This window comes from Nelusetta ayraudi, unplaced genomic scaffold, assembly GCF_046127955.1.
Source record: "Nelusetta ayraudi isolate G7.1 ecotype Tasmania unplaced genomic scaffold, CSIRO-AGI_Nayr_v1 ptg000008l, whole genome shotgun sequence".
NCBI classification, from domain to species: domain Eukaryota; kingdom Metazoa; phylum Chordata; class Actinopteri; order Tetraodontiformes; family Monacanthidae; genus Nelusetta; species Nelusetta ayraudi.
This window is the reverse complement of record NW_027466058.1, coordinates 1,240,570-1,266,992: the sequence shown is the minus strand read 5'-3', so window position 1 is coordinate 1,266,992 and position 26,423 is coordinate 1,240,570. Positions and strand designations below refer to the sequence as shown.

Below are 26,423 nucleotides of genomic sequence, written 5' to 3'. Positions count from 1 at the left end.
AATCATATCATATCATATCATATCAGGTTTTGTTTGGGGCACTGATCTCTTACTTTTCATATCACAGCAATAAATTATGTCTCACTCTGTGCTGAAGTACATGAATTTTCTCCAAAAAACAAAAACAAAACAAAAAATAGCATTTTACTGCAGGGTTATTTAAGGTTCATGCACAATCTAATATTGATGAGAAAACAATCTTGCAGCTCGACTAAACATCGCACCAGGACACAGACTCCCCGGCAGCCGCGCTGAGGCAGCCTGAGGGCCCGTTAGCCAGAGGAGTGAACGCCAGGCAACCCTACCAGAGGGGGACGAGGCTCGGGGACCATTACTGAAGCTTAATGATATGAGAAGTGCTCTCCTTTCCGCCGAGGAGGGGATTCATCACGACGCTGTCGCGCTATACATCTTTCAACAGCCTTTAAAGAGGAACTGGGACGTTTCTCTGTGGCCGTTGTAAAAGCCCCTCCCTTGCCTCTTCTTCCCCTGGCGCGTTCCCCCTTCAGTCCTTTAACCTTGCACGACGGCGAGGAGCAGACAAATTTCAACGTTGGAATCCAGCTCGCCCGTCTTGCAGAACTCTAACAGAGATTGTTTTCACTCAGTGAAAAGCATCCCATGATTCCCATGAATCGGCTTCCTTTTTTGGTCGCGAGAAAATCAGGAAGCAACTCTTCCCAGCTGCCACGTGAAGAGACGCAGACACACAGGAAGTGAATTTGAGCCTAGCACCTGCTAGCTGCTGCTGCTAGGCTAACAATGGCTTGATTTTGTGATCAAGGTTCTGCTTTTCTGCTGACTTTTGGCAAGAGTTCAAACCTGGCGCTCATCACTGTTCACCACTACATGTAGCCCACAGCCTGAAGATGTGACTCCTGGCTAGCTAGCATTAAAAAAAAAAAAAAAAAAAAGCTATTTAGCATCTGGCACTCCATCAAAAGAGTCTAGCAATCAGTTCACCAGGGGCTAAAGCTCACCATTGCGTCTCATTGTAAGCTACAGGTGCACACTGTGTCAGAGACAGGGCAAGGGTCACGACCCAGCCCACAAGGATGGTGAAACGATAGTGACGAGGTGGCGTGCTAGCTGCCGTCACACATAGCTGGTGGAGAAAGTCACAAACCCCAACATGGTCTTGAGGGGCCCCATGGGGGGGAGGGGGTGCGGGGGGGCAGTTTACAATTCACTCTTTGCCTCAAAGTCATACTATACGCGGCGTGGCTGGCTCCAGCCGAGCACTGATGGATGACTCCGTGTCCTCTCATAAATAAAAAACACTCTGGTCGCTGCTGCATGAGACTGTAGATCAGCGAGTAAATAGCCGGGAGGTATCAGCACCGAAGGTAGCAGTACGTCAAGCCCCGAGGCTCCTCCGTCCCGGCCGACGACCCTTCACATTTTGACCGAGGCGTCCCGCAGGGTCGCAAACCTGTAAATCAAGCGGTGCGTATGAACTAGAACGCTCGTGCAAACTCAGGAAGTGGAAACGCGGCGCAGACTTCGGGTCTTTAACTTGATTTTATAGCGGGGTGCAGCAAATGCAGCAATGACAGCAGGGAGAATGTTGGGTTTGTATTTTTTTTTCTTTTTTTTTTTTAACATTGATGTTGGATTTGCATTGTTTGAGCCAGAGTCATGTGGCTGCAGATTTACACCAGCAGATCGCAGACAATAACAGTAAAGACGGAAGTGCACAGCTTTATGACTTCAGCACTTTCAGTTTGAAGCCTTCCAGCACCAGTGCGTTTAAATTATGGTGGGAGACGTCCTTGGGATGTGAACATCTCATTTCAGGAGGCAGCGCGCACACACACACACACACACACACACACACACACATGAACGCACAATCACACACACACACAATTCATTTCATCAGGGGTCTCTGGGAGGCTGAAGCCAGTGGGGCGTGACCTAAGAATTATGTCATCTCTCTTTCACTCACACGCACTCCTGTGACTGTCACAAGACACCTCGCTAACTTTTGGAGAAAGATCTTTTGTGATTATTATTATGCTGGTAATTCTTCTAAATGTGACAACCCTGGCTTGTTTCTGAGATGAAACAGCTTGTTGGCTCTTCTAGATCTTGGATGTATAGATATTGTAGGCAGTTCAGGAACTTAAAGAAGATATAAATAAAAGTGCATTTTTTTTTTTTTTTTTTTTTTAGAAACAGGCAAAAGAATTACATTTTTCATAAAATCGACAAAATGATGTCTGTGTGAGTGTGCATGCAGTGACCATAGTAGAGGAACATTTTTTTTTTTTTGAATATGTTCCTGTACGCAATGCTATTCAAGTCTAATCCCGACCCTATTGTCTAAACTGTTGTTAACAAGGCAATCCAATAAAAAAAAACAGAAACATGAGAAATCCGCTCCGCATCCGCATCCCAGGCTGCGCCCCGCTGTCATGCCCACGACACCTAAAGGCCACGCCCACCCGCCGCCCCCTGCCCCACGCTCATTGGCCGGCGCGTTTAAACATCTGGCAGGGGCCGTGCGGCGATTGGCTCGAGCGTCACACAAGTGATTTCATAAAGCAAATCTTTTGGAAGTTGGGTAAAGGCTATAATCGGGGGGAAAAACCCCTGAGATAACTGCGGCACAGCACAATTAGCCGTCCTCCGCCTCCTCCCCTCCTCCCTCCTCCGTCCTCGCCTCCTCCTCTTCTTCCTCCTCCTCTTCATCCATCGGCTGTCGCTCGCTGCCGGATTTACTTCGGAGTTTCGGAGCGTCCGCGAATCTGTGAGTACTGACTCTTTTTGTGTGTGTGTGTGTGTGTGTGTGTGTGTGTGTGTGTGTGTGTGTGTGTGTGTGTGTGTGTGTGTGTGTGTGTGTGTGTTGTTGTTCTTCTTTTGCTGGTGATGCTGCTGATGCTGCTCGCGGTTGCGGCTCCGCGACGCTCGGAGAAAGTTGATGAGTAAGACGAGACTCCGGCGTCACCAGGTTTCTGTCGGGCGGCATCGTCTTCCTCATCATCAGCATCAGCATCAGCATCACCCCCCTCCAAATGCTACAGGATTAAAAAAATAAATAAATAAATAAAAAAGGTAAACAGTTGACGCAAGGATTGCAAAGTAAGATTTGCGGGTTTGCAAACAAACTTCTTAATGCGGCTTTTGGGGAATAAAATTTCCTCCTGATTCAACAGTTTAAAAAAAAAAAAAAAAAAAGATTTGTTGTGCAAATTTTCTGTTGGCTGGCTTGTGGATTTAAAGTTGTGCATTTGACCCAAAGTCTTTTTTCTTATAGATTCATGTATCAAGAGTATTTAAAGTAGGTTTTAATATTGTGCAAGAAATAATCAGAATATTTGTGTTGTCATATTTATGTTGCTGTTTTTGGTTGTGTTCAGAAGAGGTCCTGGCAAGCTGTAACTTGCAGATGCTCAGCTATTACTATTATTATTATTATTATTATTTTTTTTTTAAATTGAAGCTTCAGATGATTTGTTTTCATTTTGCAGAGTGACTGCAAAATTGTAGTCTTTTGTCTATTGTCCAGGTGTGTGTGTTTGTGTGTGTGTATGTGCGCACTCTGCAGCAGGCATGTCCTCAACAAACAAGAGTTTTTGTGTTCTGCAAGTGTGTGTGCGTGCGTGTGCGTGTGTGTGATTGTGCGTGCGCGCACACGTTTGAAAGTGAAGACGATGCCGGCTCTTTGTCGCAGTGTTATCAGGATCAGAGGGAGGCTTGAATGCTCCAGGAAGCACATGCTGATGTTGCACGACGAGGTAATGGCCTCTCACTGCCAACAATAAATAATCACATCCAAAACACTTCCACGCCGCGCACATTTTTATTTACTCGGAGGCTATTTCATGGACTGTTCTACTACAAATGACCTCATTTGGAGCTTCCTGCCGCTGCTTTAATGGAAGAGGCGCGCGCCGTTGACCCTGCTGGTGCCACATCCCAGAAAAAAAGCCAACAGACGAGGCAGTTTTCTGTGTGAATCGCAGCTGAATCCAACGTGTGGGCGAGTCACATTGAAAGCGGCGTTGGTGGACTCAGGTGAGGCGTCTTTACCGCAGTGAAAGCGAGGCAACGCTCCTCCACGTCCTTGACTGGATGATATTAACCGGCCATTTTATCAGGCTGCTCCCCAATGGTTTCAAGCGCTCATCTATCATGTTTCTACATCCCACTTCTTTCACATTATCGCTTACTTTGGCTGAATTACTGGGAGCACTTTACTTTTTTTTTTTTTTTTTTTAGCTCGCCCGCACAATTCAGATGGAAGTAAAGGACCCACCCTCTTTTGCTCAGCGCCCTAAAACTCGGCCTCACGGGTAGTCGCCGACTGTTTGTGTCAAGGTCACCTGCAGACCGACACAGTGGAAATTAACTTAGACATTCTTGTGAATGTCCATTCATTTATTTATGTACGATGAAGACCTGGCCAAGATATTTATGACTTTCACGCACCAGATAAGAATTAATTAAAAAGTGAAAATGTGTTCATTTGGAGATAATTCAGGTGGTCATTTGGGTCAAAAAACCTGAAAGATTGGCGTGCGCAACAATTTCTTGCTTCCAGGAGTGAAATAGATTATTATTTGTCAGTGGAACTTATCTCGATGTAAGGGGCCACTTAATTCAGGACCTTAAACAAACTATTTTATTTTATTTTTCATAAATAAAACTTACGGTGCAAATTCTCATTCGCAGCATAAACAAACCTGCGTACGTGCCGTCGCTGCAGGTGTAGAACTTGTCCGACGACTACGCTTCCCTCTCTGTGAATTCTTCCCTCAAACGACGCTTCAGAGGCAAAACAAAAGTTTTCAAGCCTTCCTCTTTTCGATTTCTAACTCATCAAAGGTGTTGGGTGTGAGCAAGCTGTGTTTACCGTGGCACTGCTCAGCTCATTTGTCATCGCATCCCGTGCTAATGAGGAGAAACTGCCTCATCCTCAGAACCCAGTGTTGTTAATTAACCCCTGTTGCAAACTGCCACGTTGGTGCCCGCCACCGTTATCGCTGCGCCGCCTGCCGGCCCGGCTAGCATTAGCCCCGTCCGTATTTCTCGCAGGTGTCAGCAGCGGCGGCGCCTCCGGCAGGCTTTTTGAGTATATTATCCAAACCGCAGGCAGGTTTTTCTTTTCCTTTTTTTTTTTTTTTTTTATCTCAAATTGAATTGTTGAGGGAGATGTTGAGGAGCCATACATCACCCCGGACGTATCGGTGGCGGGATGGGAGAATCTGCTGCAGTGGGGAGGCAGGAGCCGGGATTGGCTCACGGCTTTCACGACTAGGATGACGAAGGCTGCGTCATAAATCCACAGGCAGAGCAAATCAAGTTGTCAGCTTGTAAATGCCACTTAAAAACCGTGTGTGTGTGTGTGTGTGTGTGTGTGTTTGTGAGGTCTTGCTGCGTTGCCGATGATGAGCCTTATTTTATTTCGGCCTTAAAGTGGTGACCTTCCCTCTTTCTCTCCTCGGCCTCAGTCACGTTTGAGCGGCAGGAACAAACGCGCCTTCGCTTCACAAGATTGATTGAATCACTTGTTTGGCGCCGCAGGGAAAGTTGTGAATCACCGAATCCTCTCCATCCACCAAGAACTACACCAGCTCCCAGTTGTTGCCCACCGTGACAGGTCCGTCATGTCATGTCAGGTCGGTTTCCTCCGGGTTCTTCACTCCGGCTCACGGCTCTTCGCCACGTATGGATTTTTCCCCTCCTTTATTTCCTCGGCCCATCCACCCGTGATGGGTCGTTCAGATCCAACCCTGCAGAATGCTGCTGATTACAGCTGTTTGTCTCCATCTCTGTGTCCCGGGTCGTGCAGAAAATTCGGCCAGCGATTTTCGCGGCCGTCTGTCCCTTTTGATGGATTTGCGGAATTTCCAACTGGGCATGAAGGTGTACGACTCTCTGTTTGATTCTCATTTCGCAGGCCTGCGGGGACGTTCGCCAGCCACTTTAGAGATAAAACTGCTTGTAAACACAAACAGATAATCAGCCAATGGCATTGGCAGCGAGTCAGTGCATGGACCCCCTCGTCTCAAGGTGCTGTCCGTGAAATAAAGAATAAAGAATTCAGGCATGGAGGCCTGGCGAAGACGACTCGCTGAAGTTCAAAGCGACCATCAGATTGGTGCAGAAAGGAGATTCAAGGGACTTTGAACGTGGTGGACATGGTTGTTGTTGCCAGCGTGGCTGCAGGTTGAGTATTTTAAAACTACTTGTGCTTACGGAGAACGGACCCTAAAAGAGGAAATTCTCCAGTGAGCGGCATCTGCGTGGAGGAAAAGGTCTCGTTGATGTCAGGGGTCAGAGGTCAGAATGGTCAGTGAACGGCAAAAGTAGCTGCGTTTCCGTTACAGTTTTTTGCAAAATAAAAGCAATTTTTCTAAAATTTAGTTGCGATTTGCAGGTGTTTCCATTGAATGGTGTGAAGTGCATAAGCCGTAATTCTCTTAAAATCTCGTCCCGCGAGACCCCACTTTGAGGAGGATGGAGGTACAAAATTTCTTGTATAAATCTGCATTTTGATATTGTATGCGGTCAAGAATGGTTGTTATATTTTTCTCTTTGAATACTTTTTTGAAAAAAAAATTCTTTCTCCTCCTCTGTCCAAACATAACGTGCCATTTTCACTTGAAGAGAACTGGTCACATGACCCCGTATGTCACGTCGAGTGACGTGTAAAAGCTGAAACAGTGTTTCTATGACACTTTTGATATACACCTCTATATGGATACGTCTGAAAAACCACCTCATGAGCGGAAAAACCTTTTAGCGATATTTGAGAGGCTTTTCGAAGTTTAGGTGCATTACCAGTTTTTCATTGCGATATTAAGGTTTTACGCAATTCAAGCAGCTAGTGACAAGAAGCAACACTGGTTGCAACCAAGGTCTGCAGAGCACTCCATTGGCCACTTTATCAGGCACGTGATGCCTGCCAGGTGTATTTAATAAAGTGGCCGCGGTAGTTGAGTAAAAAACGTGCTTCTGTGAAAACTTGCTGAGGTAAGTTTTGACCTTCTAATCCTGACCCGTCGCTGTGCTACACCTCTGCTAAAGGACACGAGAAACATATCCGAACGTCCTTAGGTTAAACAGCGTTTTGAAGCCGGTGAGGTATGAAGCCGATGACAAGCCATCAGGCGGTGTTTTATTAGATGTTTTTCTCCCTCCAGGCGACCATGTTGCTGTGGCTGGTTCTGTTCCTGCCGCCCATCTCCTCGGCTCAGCGCTCGGAGCCCATGTTCGCCGCCGTAACCAAGAGCGTCCTTCCTCCCGACTACGACAACAACCCCACCCAGCTCAACTACGGCGTGGCCGTCACCGACGTCGACGGAGACGGCGACCTGGAGATGTTTGTTGCGGGGTGAGAAAAGGATAAAAAAACAAATAAAAAAACCCCAATGTTTTTGGTTCTATTTCTGCTGTTAGGGCAAAAAAAAAAACAAAACTTTAATTTGAGCATAATTCACTGCTAAACTAGAGCAGAGACGAACCCGCACTGTGATTTTCAGTGATAAAGTTGAAGACTGAAAGGCGGCGAGGCTCACTCAGCTGATGAAAACCGATGTGATTGGATAAAACGCCTGTAATGGGAACATTTTGGCAAGCCCATCCATATCCAGTGGAGCGGTGATGAATTTTACAGTGCAGAATATAGATGGACCCAAATGACCTGCTTCGTGAACGCCACTTAGCCGAGACATCCGCTCCTGACGAGAGGCCGTCACTGAACCTCGGCCCAGGTTTAAATTTTACTGGAGTGCGGCAGATTTTCAGCGCGGGCTGTTTTAATCTAAAGAACAGCAGTGTTACCTTGAGGCCTTACGACTGCACAGGAAGGAGCATCTTAGCCGGTGATTGATAAGATGTTCGTCCTCCTCTGTGTTCCCTCTGCTGGGTCACACGCCGTCGTAAAAATACGCCGCAGACTAGAAGGTCCCTGAAGTTCTGAAAGCTTCTCTGACTCGTGTTCAGAGGTGAGAAGGGAAATTCTTTTGATGCCTGCATCTGAAGAAAGGCAGGCATGTAAGGCATGGAGCATTTATGAGGAATGTGCTCTTGGTAAATACAGTGACATCCTTTAAGCCACAACATTTTCCACCTGCTAATGTGCCTTCAAATCTATCTATTAAATTCAACCACGCCCACAAAATCCTGACCACTCATGTATCATTAGGATTTAAAATGATGAGCCGTTTTGAAGACATTATAAAATTGAAAAAAATGTACAATGCACGGGACGAGTCAAGGTGCAAAACCTTCAGGGTCGCTGATCCACAAGTTCAGTTTGAGTTCCATTGAAGTCCAGCAAATTCAAGTCTCTCAGCTGCAACATCACCGTTACACACATTGTACAAAACGCTGTGAAAAGAAATCAATAAACAACAATAAATATTCATAACTAGAGAGCAGCTGGTGAAACTGCCCACTCATCTCTCAAACTCCATCTGACCCAGAGACGAGTTAAAAACTGTGATGGCCCATGGGTAAAAGCAATTATTATTGCATTGCATTATTATTGAAGGTCCTTGACAAAGTTGCCCAAGTGTTTTTTTTTTTTCAGAGGCCTCGTTTCAAAGTGACACCGTGAGACGTAACATCTCTCAACCACTGTGTTGACAGCTACAACGGGCCGAACCTCGTGCTCAAGTACGACAAGGAGCAGAAAAGGCTCGTCAACATCGCCGTCGACAACCGCAGCTCTCCCTTCTACGCGCTGAGGGACCGCCAAGGCAACGCCATCGGGGTGACGGCGTGCGACATCGACGGAGACGGCCGAGAGGAGATTTATGTCCTCAACACCAACAACGCCTTCTCCGGTACTGTACACGCACGCTTGGCTCTCATCACGAGCGCAAATGTGCCGCAGCGCTACCTGGCTGCCCGCTTTCTCCCGAGACAAAGCAGCTGAATGCAAATAAAACGCTTATCTCATCTGCGTCCTTATCGGACAACAGGTGCTATTAATCAGAGCGAGGGCGCAGCGCTGGCGAAAGCTGCAGCTGCTCGCCTCCGTCTTTTTGAACCCTCCTAACAAAAAACACTAATAATGACGGTGGAAAAAAAAAAAACACCAGCAAGCGGCTCCTCTGTTCCCGGTCACCCACGGTTATTCTCTTACATAATGCCTCTTGTGTAAAAAAAAAAAAAGAAAAAAGAAAAAAAAAGCCCTCAGGCGAACTCTGCTTCCCTCTGCATGAAGGTCGGGCGACGTATTCCGACAAGCTGTTCAAGTTCCGCAACGGACGCTTCGAGGATCTGCTCAGCGATGACATCAACGAACACCGAGACGTGGCCAACCGCATGGCCGGCCGCTCCGTGGCCTGCGTGGATAGAAAGGTACCACACATATACACGCACACACGCCCAAGGGGTTCTAAGAACTGGGTACCAGACATCCAATATGGCAGCGCTGTGATTTCTTTCCCAGTGGCCACTCGTGGTACTGCAGCCAAAAAATTCAATGTGGCCCAAGAAGCATTTCTTTCACTTCCAAAAACAACACCTGTATACAACTCTAAGCAAAATCATGGTTCATGAAAATATCTTTCTACTGTACATTTTTAAGTCATGGACTTTCAATCTGACTTAAACAAAATCTGTTGGCCAGAAAATCTCCAGAAAACACTTTTTACTCCCAGCGTGACCTCATGTAAGGTCATGATTGGCTGATGCGTTCAGATGGTGGGAGTCACAGAGGCATGATGGGAAGTGAGGCTACTGCACATGCTCAACAGGCGGCATAATGCAGGAGTAAATTCAAGATGCCGGACTGAGGTGAGCAACTCTATTGAAACGAATGAGCCGCCTTATTGGAATCTGGGGGCCTGGGAAGCAGACACACACACACACACACACACACACATACACACACACACACACACACACACACACACACACACCAAGGATGTGTTTTAAGAACTGTATACCGGAATTCCAATATGGCAGTGTGGTGATTTTTTTTCCCCATTGGCCATTCGAGGTACAGCAGCCAAAAATCCCATGCTGCTCAAGAAGCATTTTCCCCCACTTCCGATTTTTGTATTGTACATTTTTAAGTCACGGTCTTTCAATCTGGCTAAAAAATATTCTTTAGGCCAGAAAATCTCCTAGCGCAACATCACGTCAGGTCTCGATTGGCTGATACCTTCTGATAGTGGGAGGCATGATGGGGAGTGAGGTGACTGTGCAGGCTCTATGGGCCGGACTGAGGTGAGCAACTCCATTCAAATGAATGGACTGCCATTTTGGATGCTGGGGGCCTTGGCTTGGACAGACACGCACGCACACAAACACACGTACATACATACATACACACACACACACACACACACACACATGGGGCAGAAAGAAAGCCACTACTGGGATCAAAGTCCATGCAGAGCCACAAAAACACACGCGTGCACGCTCGCACGCACGCTCGCAGGACCCCCCCTGAGTGTTTTCTGGCTTCATGCATGGGCGCCTCAGTTTGTTTACCAGCGATAACTCACGGTCTCCTGCCCGCCTGCCTACGCCGGCCCTCTCAACGCGCGCGATGACACTTCATTTGGCGGAGGGGGAATGGCGTGCCATTTTCTCTCCTCTGTCCATCGCGCCGCCGTAATTACAGAAGCCGGGGCTCGTTTGTTTCAGGGAACATTGTGCGTCGGCAGAGGCGGCGACGGCCAAGTGCTGCTCTCCGTCTGGAGCGTTTTACTCCCCCCCCCCCCCGGCTATTGCTTCCTTCCTTCTACTCGGCCTGCCCCCTCCCCAACCTCTCTTTTATTGACGGACACGCTCATCGCCGTTCCCCCCGCCGTTCTTATCTCGCACGCGGCTTCGGTTCTCACTTACAATCAGTGGACAGCGCGAGGAGGCAATAGTGTGAGGAACAAGGTGGGGATTGCAGTCGGGTTTCTGTTTTTTTTTTTTTTTTTGCCTTTTTTTTTGTGTCCTCTCTCTCGAAACCACAGTCCCATCTCGTCGAGCCGCCGCTCGCTGATAGGCTGCGCAGCTGCCAAAGCGATCGGGCAGATACGTGCTTTTAACGGCACTGTGCTTTTCAAGGAAGCCAAAAAAGCGTGCTGTTTGCTCTTCCGCGCGAGTTCCAGCAGATTGTCGGAGGAGGGTGGGGGGGCTGGAGAGAGGAAAAACATTCTCCCCGAGTGCAAAAAAAACAAGAGGCAGATCTGCAACAGCGGCGCGAAAAAGGGGTTGCGCGGGTCACAATCAAAGCCCGGCAAAACGGCTGGCGAGAGAGCCGGCGCGCTCGCTTGTTTACTCATAAATAAAGCGCTATCGTCCCGGCGGAAAACAGCGATAATTAGTCATCCAACCGCTTCATCCCTCCCAGTCTCCTTGAAAGTGACGCGCCGTCATTAGTCTTCGACAAACTGATGAAGGTGGCATCCTGAGGGCTCTCACGCTCAGCTGATTGATTGGTTTCTCCGTCGCACGCTGATGCATGGGCGGCGCTCGTGAAAGTGAGCGGGTTTTAAAAGGTAGACGGATTAGGGGGGGGGGGGGGTTCATTAAAGAGAAATGAGAAAGTTTTTTTTTTTTTTTCCCCCTCCCAGAGCAAATTATTTTGGGGACGTGGGGAAGTGATTCGGGCTCCGTCCCGACGGTTGATACTGTGGCTGACGCAAAGGGCACAGAGTCACGCCACACCACTCACTGCGCCTGTCCCGGTGACAGGAGGTAGCCTTGGGTGAAGACTTATTGAAAAATCATTGACTTTTAAGTTTGTTAAGTAACTGCCGCTGGCCTCCGGGTCATTTGTCGCAGCTAATTCTAATTTTGCCTGTGCGTGCACGTGCGTGCGTGCGTGCGTGCGTGCCACCTCCCCTCTCCTCAGCGGTCCACGACGCGACGCTTCGTGACACTTACATCAACTAGATTAATTCCTTTCACTGGCGTGCCGACAATTGTTTTAAAGCCGGGACGCAAAACGGCCGAGTGTCTGTGTGCGTGCGCGCTGGTATGTTTTTAGCGCGCGCGCGCTCGTATTGATTGAAATATGTTGGGCCTGGTGGGAAAGCTCATTGGAATCAAGTGCGCAGTCTATTAGTGTGGTTCCGTCCGTGAGTTTGTGTCTGCAGGGACTCTGACTGATAATGGAGTGTGAAATTAATCTCCGAAGGGAGGCAGCGGGCGGGTGGGGGTAAGTCGGGGGGGCGGGGGGGGAGGCTGGGCGGGAGGAGGGGTGGGTGTGAGAAGGGTGTGTCTCAGGGTAGAGCGAGACAAAAAAAAAAAAAAAAAAAAAGGGGTTGGGGGGGGGCATGTTGTTGTGCAGAAGCACCTTTATGGCGGGAAGGAGCGAATCGGCGCCGCCTCCGTTCTGCGTGTCATGAGCTTCGGCTCGGGCTAATTGTCTCGCCACGAGCCTTTTAGCGCACGCCTCCTCGCTAAGGTGCCGCATTCCGACTCGGAATTCTCAGCGCGGAAACTTTTTTAACAAGCTGACTTTTCAGTTTGATGTCGGGCGCCAGCAGCAGCGGCGGCGGTGGCAGCGGCGGCGGTGGCAGCGGCGGCGGTGGCGGCGGCGGCGACTGCAGCCAAAACAGAATAAATGAATGATAATGGAGCTCCTTAACATCCGGATGTATAAATAAGCAGGTGCTTGCTTACGAATTTGCCACATGCCGTGTCCTCATTGTGGTAAAGCTGCCATAAACTGAACGAAACTCGAGCTTTCGAGATGTAAAAAATAAAAAAAAATTTAAAAAAAGCAACAGAAACCCTTTGTTGGATGCATAACTCTGAGAGACAAGACGGTGTAGATCAGAAATCTGTGCTTGAATACCACAAGTGAAAGGTGGGTGATGCCTGTGCGTGTGTGTGTTTCCTCTATTTTTCTGTATACCTTTCAATGATTCTCGCCAGCCTCGTCCGTGCTCTCCTCTCTCCTCCTCTCTACCTCTACCCTAACCGAGTTCCGCCCCGTCCCTCTCAGGGAACAGGCCGCTACGCCATTTACATCGCCAACTACGCCAGCGGGAACGTGGGCCCTCACGCCCTCATAGAGATGGATGAGTCGGCCAGCGACCTCTCACAGGGCGTCATCGCCCTCTCCAACGTGGCGGAGCAGGCCGGAGTCAACAAGTTCACAGGTGGGTGCTGAGAAGAGTCGGTCGCACGGACACGAGATGCAGGACGTGAGCCCGGTGCTTGTCGGATGGCAGTTGTGCATGCAAGTGAAGGAAGAGTGTCAGATGAGGGTGAGAGAGAAAGGAAAGAGGAGGCGACCGGTGTTTTTGGACTTTTTTTTTTTTTTTTTTCAGCCCCGTCAGCTACTTGCACCAGTCAAAGTCACAGGATTTGAGTGACGAACACACATGAAGGCGACTAACAGCCCCGAGGTGACCTTCGTCACGGCCTCATGCCTTCAAGGCTTCCTGGAGCAGCCATGTGTGCCAAGCAGCTCAGCCAAAGATGATGTCATCAGCGGTGGACGGCAGGGAGGAGGAAGAGAAAGGATGACCTCATGTTGACGCCGCTAACGGTGTTTTTGGTGATGAGTCAGGCCCTCGTTTCAGACTTAAGATGGACTAAAGAATTAAGACAGAAAAAGCTGATAAAAAAATACTTTCTGGCAAAGTTTGTTTCCTGCCTGCAGGGGAACTTCCCAGAATCTCCCTCCTTCAATTTATTTTTCTTACTCTGACTTTCAAGGAAGGCAGGAAGTTAAGTCTTACATGGGAGGCTGTAAACAGAGGGCGAGTCCAAACATTCCAACATGCAAAGCTGCTCCTGTGGAGTTGGGGGTGTAAAAAAAAGATGTAGAAAGGAGCAGGACAGATGGAGGCAACAAGGCCTGACTTAAAGAATTCTACCAGATCTTAATTAAATCCCTGTTCAAAAAAAAACAAAACAAAAAACAAATGCATGGAATTGGGTGCGTGGTCTTTAAAAGTGTCCATCTGGTGCTCCTCAGTGTTTGGTTTCAGCTTGTCAGTGATTACTAAGAAAATCTAAAAAGGCGCTCAGGAGGGAAGTAGATTAAAAAGCCTTTATTTTCCCATGGATTAGTCATACTTTAAAAACAAAAAAAAAGTTTTACCCGCGGCAACACATTACAGCCGTTGCGGAACTTGGTGTACTTGCCCCGAGTGCCCTCAGATTTCCTTTCATTAATTCCTCACTGAACGACGCAGCGAGACCCACCGTGTGAGCAAAAATAGTTTGAAGCGAAAGAATTTTAAAAAGCAACATCGACCAAGCCAAATCAGCGACGTCACGCCGATGATTTAAGAGTCACTTTACAGGTATTCATCGGCCTCCCTGCTCTGTTATTGAAGACGAAAACAACAAAAAAAAACGCCACAACAGTGAGTTTAACCAAGATCTGACATCATCGGCAGAGACGTCGGTCATACTTCACCGTAACCGCTGGAAAGTCCTTGACGGTGAGAAAAGGAACTTTTCCAGCGAACGGGAGTCAACTTTGCGTCGGCGAGCCGCCCAATCAATCTTCATCATCCCCTCCGCTCGCTTTTTGTATGCAGAAAATCATCGAAGCCGGCGTAGAGGGAGGAGCGGGGCCGGACAGTAATCGCTGTGAATGATGTACGGTGGACGGCGCTGTCATCAGAGGGCCGTTAATCAGAGCGAGGGGACAGTTGGCCGAGTTGTATATCTAACGGTTACACATCTCCGGAGAGACATTAGTGGTTTACGGCCGCGTAGGACGGCGAATGATATTTGTCCGAGCTGATGGAGTGGCCCACTAAATCACGAGCCAGACCTCAGCGGCGCCGCGCCGGAAGGACAATCAGAAGCCCTTCACTCGAAATAATTAGACTCCGCCGCTTCGGGAGGAGATGCTTCAGCCGGACGCTTCACTTCATGGGATGTCACTCGATTCTGATGTCATATTGAAGGAGAGTCGAGCGGGTACAATGATCTTCTTTTTGCAATGGGAAACCAATACCATACCATGTGGCTTCAAAGACACATGTTTTCTTGTAAGACTTTTGTTCATTTTAGGGATGTCCGATAATATCGGTTGGCGGATAATATTGGCCCGATATTAGCATTTTTTGTGATATCGGTATGTATTGTTACCGGTTTTTCCTCCAATAATGAAAACCCGATAACGCCAAACGTGCATGAATAATCATGGGTGCATGTTTATTTTTTGTTCATGTTTGCCAATGAGCTAAGGACTGAGTGTGTCTATATCTGTGCACTTTTGTTTTCTCTGTGTGGACTTTACCTCATTCCATTCTCATTGCACTTTTCCATACAGGCAATGTTAATTTGTGGAATGCATCTAGTTAGGCATCACAATAACGGTAGGTAATGTGTTCATTCCACGACAAGAGATGTGTGATGTGACCTGAAAATAGTTTTGGGGGAAAACACCTGCATATATCGATATCAGTTTTTATCGCAATCAGAAACTAAGCCATTGGACAATATCGGCTTACCCGGATACCGGCAAAAAGTCAATATAATAATATAGTAATAATAATAATGATAAAATTCATTTTCAACTGACATTAAATTCCATAATTCCTTCCTTCTAAAGTCCACAACCAAACTGGCCAACGCACTCTTACATGGCTGTACCTCTCCTGTGCAGGAGGACGAGGCGTCGTGGTCGGGCCCATCGTCAGCCAGAGCCTCTCCGACGTGTTCTGTGACAACGAGTATGGACCCAACTTCCTGTTCAGGAGCAACGGAGACGGAACCTTTACCGACGTGGCGCAGCAGGCGGGTAGGAAGGACACTTTGAAACGTCCCGGTCTTGTTATTTGGCTGTGTGAGACGTAAACCAAACACACGGGGAGCTTTAAGGTCCTACCGTTGGTTCCTGCAGGCGTGGAGGACCCCATGCAGCACGGCAGAGGCGTCGCTCTGGCCGACTTCAACCGGGACGGCAGGACGGACATCGTCTACGGCAACTGGAACGGACCTCATCGCCTCTTCATGCAGCTGAACAACCGGAAACAGAAGTTTAAAGTAGGTCTTGATGTGTAGCCAGGCTAATGAACGTCCCGAAAAGCCCATTAAATACTAATAAGAATGTATGTGTTCAACTTAAAAGTGCACTGAGGAAAACCGAGGTAAAAAAGTTGTGAATAAAAATACGAATACAAATGCATTTGTAATATATTTTTCAGGTTTTAACTTTACCTTTTTCAGAGGAGTCTCAGCTTATCACAGGTTCAAAAGAACAGAACAAAACTAATGATTAGTGGGCCACACAATTTTAGTTCACTTTATGTTTGAAAAATGTTTTTTTTTTATCTTAAGAAGTTGGTGACTGTGAATTTCAACTTCTAAGTAAGTAAATAAATAAAATAACTTACCATTTTAAAATATTTAATGCTCAAAGGCAAAATTGGAGAGGAAAACTGACTTAACAAAACAAACAAGATATAAATAGATTTGCAAATAAATAATCAAACAGTTAAAGACATCAGGCTGCATTTTCTCGTGAAGGCTTTTTTCTCCTCCCCTTTAGAACAGAGGGCTGATTAACAGGCAACGGCAGCAGATCCGGCCCGCCGTCTCTGTGAATGGCGGCTATCTGTGCGAACGGCCGGCCACTGATTTAGCGCCGGCTTTAAAGCTGGATGGGCCGTGACTTCCTGCAGCGCGGCGGTGGCGGCGGCGGCGGCGGCGGCCGGGTGGAGCTGCGGCGAGCGTAAATCTGCGAGGGTTTTTGTGCGCCGTGATCTATCTGCTCGCACCTGCGGCTGCATCTTTTACCCCAGAGATAAATGTCACGGGGGAGGCGTTTTTATGGGGGTCGAGAAAGGGGTTAATGTGTGACGCTTCAACTCCGAGACGATTCCATCAGCATGACACACACACACACACACACACAAAGGCACTGCGCTCCAAACCAAGGCATTCACACGGGGGACAAATTGGATTATTAGTGGGACAACAATTTTATTTTTTGTTAAGCTCACGGACCCATGTTGCATTAAAGAGCGCCTCCCCTCTCACCGGCTGACCCCCCTCCCAGTCACGGCGCTGACCTTTGGCGTCTATAATGAAGCCCTTGCATCACTCCAGTAAACCGCTAATTAAATTGGGCTGAAACAGCAGCTCGCTCGGCTGGTGCAAAGTGCCGATTAGGCCTGTTTGCGCTTTAATTAAAATCTATAGCCGTGGTTTTCAGCGAGCGCGCGTGTGCACAAAAGCACGCACACACACACACACACACACAGATGCAAACACACACTCACACGGTCATTCATCTCTCCAGCAATCTTTAAAACATGAGAAAATCTTCCCTCTTTACAGTCTCCTCCTTGTTTTCTTGCGTCAGCTTTTATTTTGGCGAGGCCCCCCACGGCCACGACTTCTGGTCTGGTCTGGTGGAACACCTCCCCCTCCCTCCCCCTCCTCCACCCATCAATCAGGTGAACGTCTCTCCCCCACCACCACCCTCACCCTCCGCCGGCCTCAGTTAGCCGTCCCCTCTCCTTCACCTGAGCGCCAGAAGGTCACTGTTCGCCCCCCATCTTCCTCTCTCCCCTCCCCCCATCGACTTTATGAGCCTTATAATTAAAACGGGGAGTAAATACTGGTGAGAGTGAAGGGCCGCTCTATAACTTTCGCGCCCCTGGCAACTTATCACGCCGCCGCTGAAGCAAGGAGATATCCGTAACTTTCTCCAGGAAAAAAAACCCGCTGCTCGGCTCTCTAGCTGTCTGATACGGGATGATATAGGAGGACTCAAGTTCTTGTGTCCAAGCTGCACATGATGAAACTCTTCGGGGGTGACTCGTACCGAGACGGCCGGGTCGGCGCAATCTCACACTCAAGGTCTTTCTTTTCTTTTTTTGGGGGGTAAAAAAAGATGTTCTGCTGTTTGAACGTGCATTATCAGTCCACACCCTCTGTTGCATTTCCTCAGTGTGAATGTTCATGTCTTGTTCCATTACAGATTTGAAAGGGTTTCAAGAAGTCCAAATCCAATTATCACACAATTATTGTTAAAAAATTCACTTCGCCCAAGATGAAAGAAATATTCAAATCTTGTTTTTTCATTGAGGAGAAACTCAACATGGAAAACAGTGGGAAATCTGTTAACTTTAAATAGATAGATTTATAAATAAATACCACCAAAGGTGAAACTGGGTCCCATCAACATATAGACAAAGAAATAAATAGACATGATTCCTTTTTTTTTTTTTTTTAAAGGGAAAAAATACACTACCAATCAAACGTTTGGACACACCCTATGCATTTAATATCTTGTCTTTCATTCTCATGACTATTGACATTGCAGTTTCTCACTGAAGGCTACGTATGAACACACATGGAATTATGTAGGAAACAATAAAAGTGTAAAATAACTCAAACACGTTTTATATTGAAATCCTTCAAAATAGCCAACCTTCAGAAAAAGCATATTTAGAGTTATTCAACCTTTTTTTCTTTGCTGCATCACTACATATATCTTGCTCATATTTTTGATGTCTTCCGTATCTGTCTACAATGTAGAAAGTACTAAAGATAAAGAAAAACATTGCATTAGATAGTGTGTCCAAACTTTTGACTGGTAGTGTAAGTCACATGACAGGAAGTCAGGGAGCCGAGCTCTGAACTGCTCCTATGTCTACAATATGTACTGTAAGTGATCTGGTTGTGACGATCAAAAATCTGTATGAAATGAATGAATTTCGCTTTAATTTTGATCTTCTTCGCTTCCTACAATGACACATTTTATGTCCCAGGGGAACAAAAACCTCCTCCATGTGTCCTGCTCCAGCCCGCGTGTTGTCTGAGTGATTTACCGTGTCGCCCCTTCCTCTCAGGATATCGCCTCCCAGAAGTTTTCCATGCCGTCTCCGGTCCGCACCGTGCTCGCGGCGGACTTTGACAATGACAACGAGCTGGAGGTCTTCTTCAACAACATCGCCTACCGGGGCCCCTCTGCCAACAGGCTCTTCAGGTGCTCTCTCCCTCACACGCGCTCAACGTACAGTGTGTATATATCGTTCGATGAAAGGCGCACAAACAACTCCTGTGTCTCTATTTAATATTCTGAAACGGGCCTCGGCAGCTGAGCGGAGTTGGAAAGTGTGGGCCAGGAATGCTTATCTCGCCTGGCATCCCGCCTCCTCCTGCCACACATGAGCGAATCTCTCATTAAGACGGGCTCAGGTCTCTCCTCTTGGCTCCGCCGCTGAGTTTCCCCTCCAGATAATATTAATGAACTCGGCTTTCAAGCTGCACTTTATGATGTGTATCAATTGTTGAGACTTAATAACAGACTGAACGCATCCTGTCTGAATGAAGATCTGATCTGGCATACTTACACCCTGCGAATCATCCCTGGTGCATGAGGCCACGAGCCGCTGGGTCAATTCAAACTAACTATCGCCGATCAGCACCGGGCCTCAGAGAGATTTCCTGTGTTTGATGCAGGTCACTGGTGGAGAATCTGTCTCTTTGGACATGCTGCTGGTCCGACAAGGTCGCTGAGCCACGGCTATTGTTTTGCGCCGAGATGATTCAGCTGCTCCTTTATTGCAGCTAATTTAACCCTGTAACACAAACCAAAAATGTCAGGGGTTTATTAAAAACAAAAAACAACAACAACAACAACAACCGGCTAATAATTAGCAGCGCTGAGGGATTATGCATAATACATTAGCAGACTGCAAAAGTAATTAAGATTATGCTCAGAAATTCAAATGACCGTCCATGGTCCAATTTTCATACTGTGTTTTCTAATTTGTACATTGAATTATAGAATTAGAGTTGAATTTTAGTAGAAGTTGTTCGGCATTGTTACATTTCAATGGCATTTTAATACGTTTTCAGTGTAATTTAAAAAAAAAAGAAAAGAAAAAGAAAAAAGGGCAAATTCTTTGTGGACAAATTTCTTTACTATGTACACGTTTATGCAGTTTTGTTTTGTTGTTAATTATTGAATAACTTAGTTGATAGCATTACACTAGCATTAGCATTCCCTAGGCTTTGAGTAAGCAGGGGAAGCATGAGCTAAAAGAATAATCAAGAAAATCACAAGAATTGTGCACCTCTTAAATGTTTAGTTACAGCAACAACTGCCTGACTGTTTCCACTTACGACATTAGAGCAATCACACATTATGGTTGCGGTGCTCCTGGTGTGACAGGGTGAGTCGACGGGAGCACGGGGACCCCCAGATCGAGGAGCTGAACATCGGCGAGGCGGCAGAGCCCGAGGGCCGGGGAACAGGTGAGTCTGGCCGCCATTCCTCCAGCCGGCCACGGGGTGGTGCTAGAGCTCCACGGCCGATCTGATCTCTCGGCTCCCTGCACGGTCTTAAACAATGACAACGTTCCACGTAATTAGTTCCATGACTGTTTAATGTCCCCCTCCTAATGGGGAACAATAAATGTTAGGCAAGCTGTTTTTGCCGGAGCGATCACAACGCATAATCGCCGCCGTGACGCCCCTCCAGGAGCCGTGGCCACAGACTTTGACGGCGACGGGCGCCTGGAGCTGCTGGTGTCGCACGGCGAGAGCGCAGCGCAGCCGCTCTCCGTCTACAAGGTCACGCAGGTGAGTGTCGCTGCGGCTTCGGCCACCCGGCGTGGCCGCTGACCGTCTACTGAACTCTCTTTCCGTCTCGCCCCTTCCAGGGCTCCACTCACTCCTGGCTGCGGGTCATCCCCAGGACCAAGTTCGGAGCCTTCGCCAGAGGGGCCAAAGTGGTGGTGTACACCAAGAAGAGCGGCCCACACACACGGATCATCGACGGTGGCTCGGGGTACCTGTGTGAGATGGAGCCCGTCGCGCACTTTGGCCTCGGTGAGTAGCAGGGCGCAGTACTGGTATCGATCTGATAGGAGGTAAATACAGGGCCAGTATTGCTGATACTGATGATAGATAGATAGATAGATAGATAGATAGATAGATAGATAGATAGATAGATAGATTTTATTGTCTTTCCCAAAAGGTGACGTAAATTCTCCTTTGACAAGACTCGAGCAATAGAATACAAGACATATCAAACACACTTAAGAGGTAAACAGATGTCTGTAAACAGTTTAAAAAACAAACAAAAACAAAAACAAAAAAACAGCCTCGATATGCCAAAAAAGTACTTTTCAGTGTCTTATTTCATCTTCATTTTGTTTGGGGTGGTTATTGAGGTGGGAACAAAGTACCTTTTTTCTTTTTCACAGATGTTTTTGCAGGCAAATGGGACTTTATCGATGCAGTAGTTTAAATAAAGTTATACATATAATACAATTCAAATACAACATCAAGATAAAAATCTAAAGTATCAATCTCCATATGCTGGTATCGATAAATACCAATACCAACATTGGTATCGATATTGTCTATATGTGTGACTGTGTTTGTGAGCTTTTCTCTCAGCTGCAGGTACTAAACATGTTGTCGCCCCCCTCCAGGAGGCAGCGCTTAAGCCACGATGTTTACGCAAGGGATAGAGTTATTATTTTTTAATAAAAAAACAAACCCTCAAGCAGTCCGAAGAGAAAAGTGTGACAGGTGGTAGAAGTTTCATCTGCCACCTGGCGACCGTACAAACCAGGTAGCCGGGACCTGATCCAAATAATCTCTGGAGGTCCCGCTCTTCACTGCAACCCCCCAAGCTCTCCTCTCACACACACAGACACACAGACACACACACACACACGCAGTCAGCAAACTTTCCACGCTGCCTTGGCTTCGCCACAGACCTCCGCACTCGCAAAAACTGGCACGCGTGAGACGCGAGCGCTCCGTGTTGGTCGCAGAACAGGTGAAATATGCCTTGGCTCTCGGGCAGCACACCTGCTGAGTAAATCACTGTCTGGCAGCGATAACCACAGATCTGTTTACACTAGAAATGCCACTTTAATTACAAGCTGCCTTGCCGACGCTGCAGAGGGGCCTGAGACTGATTAAAATGCAGCGGTTCACGAGGGCCGAGAGTCCCAAACCAAACGAAGGACAAATTGAAGAATCTGATAGAATCCGCAAACAGTTTCACAGACACGGTGTTTCTCTCTGTGCGTTTCCAGGGAAGGATGTGGCCACTAATGTCGAGGTGTACTGGCCGGACGGTCGCTCTGTGGCTCGACCCCTGGAGCCCTCAGACATCAACTCGGTGCTGGAGATCAGATATCCACAAGACGAGGATGAAGTGACTCCTACTGCGGAAATTGAGGTACACTGCTGCGCCGTAGCTCAGCGGGGCACATCCTGGAATATTGGGATCTGGCAGTGCCAAACAACTCCTGTGCTCCTCTGACATTTTAAAGATGTTACACCCCTTTCCAGGTATTTGTCTTTAAGACTGGATTCCAGTAAAGTGTCCTTGCAAGACTTTGGATCCTCCAAAAACCACCGGTCTCCTAAAAAAGAGGCCAACGCGGAAATGCCAAGAACCCGCATTCTGTCATTTGGCCAGCAGGGACCACCAAAGTTGCAAAAAGACTTAAAAATTGCGAAAAGGCGAACTAAATTCATACTCTGATTGATTTAAAATTGTGTTGGTCTAATTTGCAAGTAAATCAATTCATTAACTTGGCTCTAACGTTAATTTTGTCCAATTTGGTCTAATTTTGAGTAAAAATGGCCATAAAGTTGTAGGTGTGGCTCAGGTTTAGTATCCAACTGTGGTCAGATCAACTTATCCCGCACAAGAAGAGGAACTGGCACTGCAGGATCAGAAGTGTGCATGAAGGGATAATGTGCAAAAATCTGGCTTTTCAGGCCACCAACACAACTTGAACTTTATTCACTAATAAGCATTAACTTTAACCGCTCCATTAACAAACAACAAAGAACAACCCACGTTAAGCAGCGCTGGAAGCCAAACTGAACTGCTTGACCGCAGCCTGTGGAATCGTGAACCTCTGACTAATCTAATCTAATGTAATCTAATGTAATCTAATCCCGCAGTGCGGCCACGGCTTTGCCCTGAACGAAAACGGCCGCTGCACAGGTAAGTCAACGGAACTCCTGCTTCCTATGGCCTGGTGCCTATCGCTTCTCCCCTGAGGATCAAGACCCTGTCTGCCTCCCCCTTCCTTCCTTCTTCTTCCCTCCCTCCTTCCCTCTGCCGACCCTCAGACGAGGACGAGTGCACCCAGTTCCCCTCTGTGTGCCCCCCCGACCGCCCCGTCTGCACTAACACCTACGGCAGCTACAAGTGCCGCGGCAAGAGGAGATGCAACCAGGGCTTCGAGCCCAACGACGACGGCTCGGCCTGCGTGGGTGAGTGCTCTCGAGGGGCCGGGGCTGTACCAGGATTAGCCCCCACCGAGATGCCTTAAGCCGCCTTGATTACTGCCATTTGGAGGTTTAAAAAAAAAAGAAGAAAAAAAAAAAGGTCTTGGAGGTGCTAACATTCCTCTGTGTCCCTGCCGTGCTGCATGACTAACTTCTCCCGCACGAGCGAGCTCTTCCGAGCGACCAAGAGGCAAAGAAGAAAAAGTGATTTTGGTGACATTTTTGCTCTTCTCTCTGCAGCCCAGGTTGCTTATTTTGGAGGAACGCGCTCTGCCGGGGAAGGCAGGTGGTCGGGCCGGGTCGGCTCGCTCTGGCTGCTCTCCACCTCGGTGCTGCTCAGCGTCTCGGCCCATCTTCAAAGCGGACGGCTGTAGCCGCGGCGACCGGCACCCCCTCCCCCCACCCCCCTGTACAGAGACTCTCCAAGCAAACTTTTCTTCCCCGCAATCACGCGCTTTTTCTCCTCCGTGGATCTTATCGCCCCCTCGCCGTCCCCCGCTCTCCGCTCACGTCGCTGCTATGTGTCAACCTCTTGGCTCCGCCCGCTGTCCCCCCGCCCCCCCGCCTTCTGGACCGCAGAGAAACGAGCGCGCAGGGAGCCGCCGCAGGGGTTCAGGAGTCACCGTGTCGCGCCCGCAGAGCCCTCACGTCATCGCCTGGCACTTCTTCATCTGTAGCGGCACCTGAACTGAACTGAAGCCAAGTCAATAAGTGGAGCGCACGGTGCGTCCTGCCCTCCGTGCGTGGAAGACAGGCCGAGGTCCCGTCTGCATCGCCGCTCCGTCGCCGCGTGAACCCGAACAAAAGTCGCTCTCGGTCTCATTGTGGCCTCGCTGAGATGCTGAGTAATCCTGGGTCCTCTGAATGTGTGTGTGTGTGTGTGTGTGCGCGTGTGTGTGCAGTTGGATGGAGAAACATATGCCCGGCCATCTGTTTCCAATGCTAGGTTGCCCCTTCATTACCTCAAATGTGAGCGCAGTGGTAAAAATTTATTTTTTCCACTTGAGCCTTGACTTGATTTTTGCAGGAATTCACACTTGATGTCGGGCATTTGCTTTTTGTGTTGTGTCAATAATGGGGAAGGCGGATGGAATATGACGGCCATTTTCGTGAAACACGACTTGCCTTGTGCTAAACCTGCCATTTTATTCGCTACTCTATCTTAGATAGCGGCTCTTTAGGAACGCATAGATACTTCTAGATACTACATTATCATTTATTTATTTATTTATTTATTTATTTATGCAGTAGTCATTTTTAGGTGTCATTAAGCCAATAGGCCTTACCATATAAAAACAGTGCTGCACTCTGGCATGAATTCCACTCAGTGTTTGTCTTTTTCAGGTAAAGCCACAGCAGTTGAAGATGAAAACATCCACAAACCTATTAAGTTCTTTTCACAACTGCTTGTTTTTGGCTGATTGTGCTTCAAACAGTCAAACTATGGCGAGGAAGAAAACATCCACATCAGCATTCAAGAGGCATTTTCCACCCCTGCCGTATTCCTTGCACCCCGGTGTTGCATTAAACATACAGAATTGATGCCTTCGACAAAATTTTAACACTTTGGCACTGATGACGGCCAAGGAGGAGAAATATGATCCTCTTCAAGACGTTGATTGATTCTCATTCCTGATTTCAGTTTTTTTTTGTTTTTGCTTTCACAATATTCTTCATCCCAGGACGGCGAAAACTACGCAACACAAGTCCGAGTTTAACCAACTTCAGAACAATCACCCTCCCAGTAGAAAAACAAATTTATCATCGCCATCGAGCGTTGGCCAGTGTTGTCCTCTAGAGTAGTCTGCGTGTGGTGTGTGTGTGTGTGTGTGTGAGAGAGAGAGAGAGAGAAAGAGACATCGCGTTTGTGCCATAAACACATTCTTCTCTATTCACTGGCTACAAGTGCTTTGGCCTTCAGGAACTTCTCGCTTCGCACCACGGAAAACGACTCCGGAGCGCCTGCTGTTGGGTCCCCGAGGCTGCCGGCGAGGCGGCCGCAGGGCGAGAGACGCCACCTGTGAATTACAAACATCTCAGCCGAGAGTCAGAGACTGAACTCATCCCTTTCCCAAGACCGTTTGGAGAAAACACAGAGGCGCAGGAGCGCGATAAACCGATAAACAGACGTCGGTAGATGTGTTAAGGCAACGAAGAATCAGCCACAGCGGAGATCTTCTGGAGCCGCCGCGACGATGCCGTCATATCCACAGAGCGAGATCAACAGAGGGTTCAGCAAATCCACCTCCACTTGTCCGTTCATTGAAAAAAAAGCTCTGAAAGCTGACCTGAAAGTCACTTTCAGGGGCTCCAGCTGAAGCAAAGAACTGACTCTCTATTCGTTTTCTCCATTTTGCACCATTCTGACGTCACACAGCTCACAGTTTGCATGAAGACTAGTCGCTGTTCACTGAACCTGCATGCGAGACGATCACCGACTTTTCTGTTTGACCCCCCCCGCCCCTGCTGTTGCCTCCATTCTCCCTTCCTTACGCTACACAATCTCTCCACGTAGAGGTTAGACGTGGTTGTGTGAACCAACTTTGAGTATTTTCTAAAAAATAAAAAAAAAATGAAAATGTTGAAAAAAGCTTGCGGCTTCAATTGGTTATTTTTAGAAGCGAAGAGAGGTTAAAACTGAAGGCTGCTGAATACTGGACTGATCTTGTCTACATGCACATGCAATATGCAACTAAACATCCTGTGTACGGTGTCGCGCTTCACTCAATGTGCAGGCGGAGGCACAACCCCCAACCCCCCCAGTACAGATGTGAAGCTTTTTTTTTTTTTCTTGTGACCAGTGAAACTGGATTCGTTAAAATATAAAAGTTGTGCTGGAGAAAAAAAAATAAAAGAAAAAACTGTTTTGAAGTGATGGATTACTTCATTTGCGCCCTTCAGACACACACGCGGCAGTGGAGTTACACATTAATGAGTCGGAAGTGGAAGTAGTTCGACTGCAGAGAGGCAGAAAAATGTGTAATTACGGCAACAGAGGAGAAGGTGAGCTTTAATAGAAAAGAACCCGTGTAACACAGCTGAAGCGTGTCATTGAATGATGTCGCACATCCTCGCGGGACAGCCTGAGGTGTGTGGGGTGGGTGTGTGTGAGTGAGTGTGTGCACAAGTGTGATTGTGTGTGTGTGTGTGTGTGTGTTCTTGGCATCCTCGCAACATTTTTGAGTCCCAGAAACTCTAGCTGCGTTTCAGTCTTCTGGAAATTATTTGAAAGTGGAGAAGTTTCTGTTTAATCATCA

At 47.7% G+C, this 26,423-nt stretch overlaps 1 protein-coding gene across 1 annotated transcript; it reads left to right on the top strand.

Moving 5' to 3' along the window:
* Positions 1 to 2,606: 2,606 nt before the first annotated feature.
* On the top strand, positions 2,607 to 26,423 carry crtac1b (cartilage acidic protein 1b). Its single transcript, XM_076018556.1, has 15 exons — positions 2,607 to 2,752; positions 7,152 to 7,342; positions 8,602 to 8,798; positions 9,182 to 9,318; positions 12,917 to 13,073; positions 15,548 to 15,682; positions 15,785 to 15,927; positions 18,744 to 18,880; positions 20,072 to 20,154; positions 20,381 to 20,481; positions 20,562 to 20,730; positions 21,954 to 22,099; positions 22,837 to 22,879; positions 23,008 to 23,151; positions 23,407 to 26,423. Exons 2-15 carry the CDS (start codon positions 7,158 to 7,160, stop codon positions 23,538 to 23,540), a joined length of 1,911 nt encoding a protein of 636 aa, XP_075874671.1. The 5' UTR covers positions 2,607 to 2,752; positions 7,152 to 7,157; the 3' UTR covers positions 23,541 to 26,423.

Bases quoted from the DNA above. Each gene is read 5' to 3' on its own strand.
- crtac1b (XM_076018556.1), top strand. From the start codon at position 7,158: ATGTTGCTGTGGCTGGTTCTGTTCCTGCCGCCCATCTCCTCGGCTCAG. The intron at 18,881-20,071 runs GTGCTCTCTCCC...CTGGTGTGACAG, and splicing joins TCTGCCAACAGGCTCTTCAG to GGTGAGTCGACGGGAGCACG. The intron at 20,731-21,953 runs GTGAGTAGCAGG...GTGCGTTTCCAG, and splicing joins CGTCGCGCACTTTGGCCTCG to GGAAGGATGTGGCCACTAAT.